The 1,163-nt window shown below is 54.1% G+C and overlaps 1 protein-coding gene across 1 annotated transcript; it reads right to left on the minus strand.

Moving 5' to 3' along the window:
- Nucleotides 1–1,163, minus strand: LOC6534445 (fibrous sheath CABYR-binding protein). Its single transcript, XM_002095086.3, has 2 exons — nucleotides 1,035–1,163; nucleotides 1–831 (listed from the first exon to the last, which is right to left on the minus strand). The coding sequence occupies exons 1-2, from the start codon at nucleotides 1,035–1,037 to the stop codon at nucleotides 61–63; spliced, it is 774 nt and encodes a 257-aa protein (XP_002095122.1). The 5' UTR covers nucleotides 1,038–1,163; the 3' UTR covers nucleotides 1–60.

Genomic DNA, 1,163 nt, shown 5'->3' on the forward strand with positions numbered 1-1,163 from the left:
CATGAACAACAATTAAAAGGTGGAACAAAACGCGAGCAAATCGCTGGCAAATTGAGAAATTTAAAATCTGTAACGCCTGATGGCACGGTACTGGTAGCCATCGCTGCCCAGAACAGCACTTTCACCTCCTGCAGGACCCTCCACGATGACCTCCTCGCCTCCCACTGGAGGCAGATACTCGGGAGCGGCCTCCTTCAGCTCGGCGGGCATCTCGGCCGGCTGCTGGTAGTGGTAGCCATCCTGGAGCAGTTGACCGGAAACGGTGGGCACATCCACCACACGGACATCGGCTGGCTCCTCGGATGCAGCCGCCTCGGTGGTTTCCTCGGCCGCTGGCACAGCTTCGGTGGGCGGTAGGTACTCCCGGTTCACCTTGGGCTCGGCGGCGGACACCACCTCCTCGGTGTCATCGGCAGGTGGAGCTGCAGCCGGAGCCTCGGGTGCAGCAGCCGCCTCCTGGGCAGGTGGCAAGTAGGAGTTGCTGGGTGGCAGGTACTGCCTGGCTGGCTGCAAATGGGACACATCACGACGGTTGCGATGGCGCAGCTTCAGACGGCGCACCGTGCGGTACTCGTAGCCATTATCCCCCAGAACAGTGCCCTCTGGCTCGGCTTCCAGGGCAGCAGGATCGGCCTGAGCCTCAGCCTCAGCCTCGACGGGCTCAGCGTTCAGGAGGACAGCCTCGGTGACCGAAGGAGGCAGGTATTCCACGGCAGCGGGATCCACCAGTTCGGAGACATCGCGGCGGAAGCGAGACTCCAATTGGGGGGCACCTAGAGCCACGCTGGCCACGGCGGAGAGGGTAAGGACACCACTAAGCGAGAAGATTTTCTGCAAATTATAACAAAAGTGTAAGTATTTCTTATTTAGCACCAAGTAAGTACTGTTTTGGTTAAGCATTGATTTTGTGAATGTTTTTTGGCTTAAATGATTTTAAAATTCCGCATTTTGAAGTGGAATTTATATCAATTTATTTGATTGATTTTTCGCCTTTAATAATCCTTTGCAGCCAACTCAAATCCAAGAGGACTTACCATTTTTCAAGTTTGCCTTTTCGGGTTTACGATTTGCGTCTTGCAATTGAAAGTTGCCTGAGCTGATTGATGATTTGCTAATGGCCAGCTGCTCAATATATAGCCAAAAGCGAGTCCGACCATAATTAG

This window comes from Drosophila yakuba, chromosome 3L (genome assembly GCF_016746365.2).
Source record: "Drosophila yakuba strain Tai18E2 chromosome 3L, Prin_Dyak_Tai18E2_2.1, whole genome shotgun sequence".
Taxonomy (NCBI): Eukaryota; Metazoa; Arthropoda; class Insecta; order Diptera; family Drosophilidae; genus Drosophila; species Drosophila yakuba.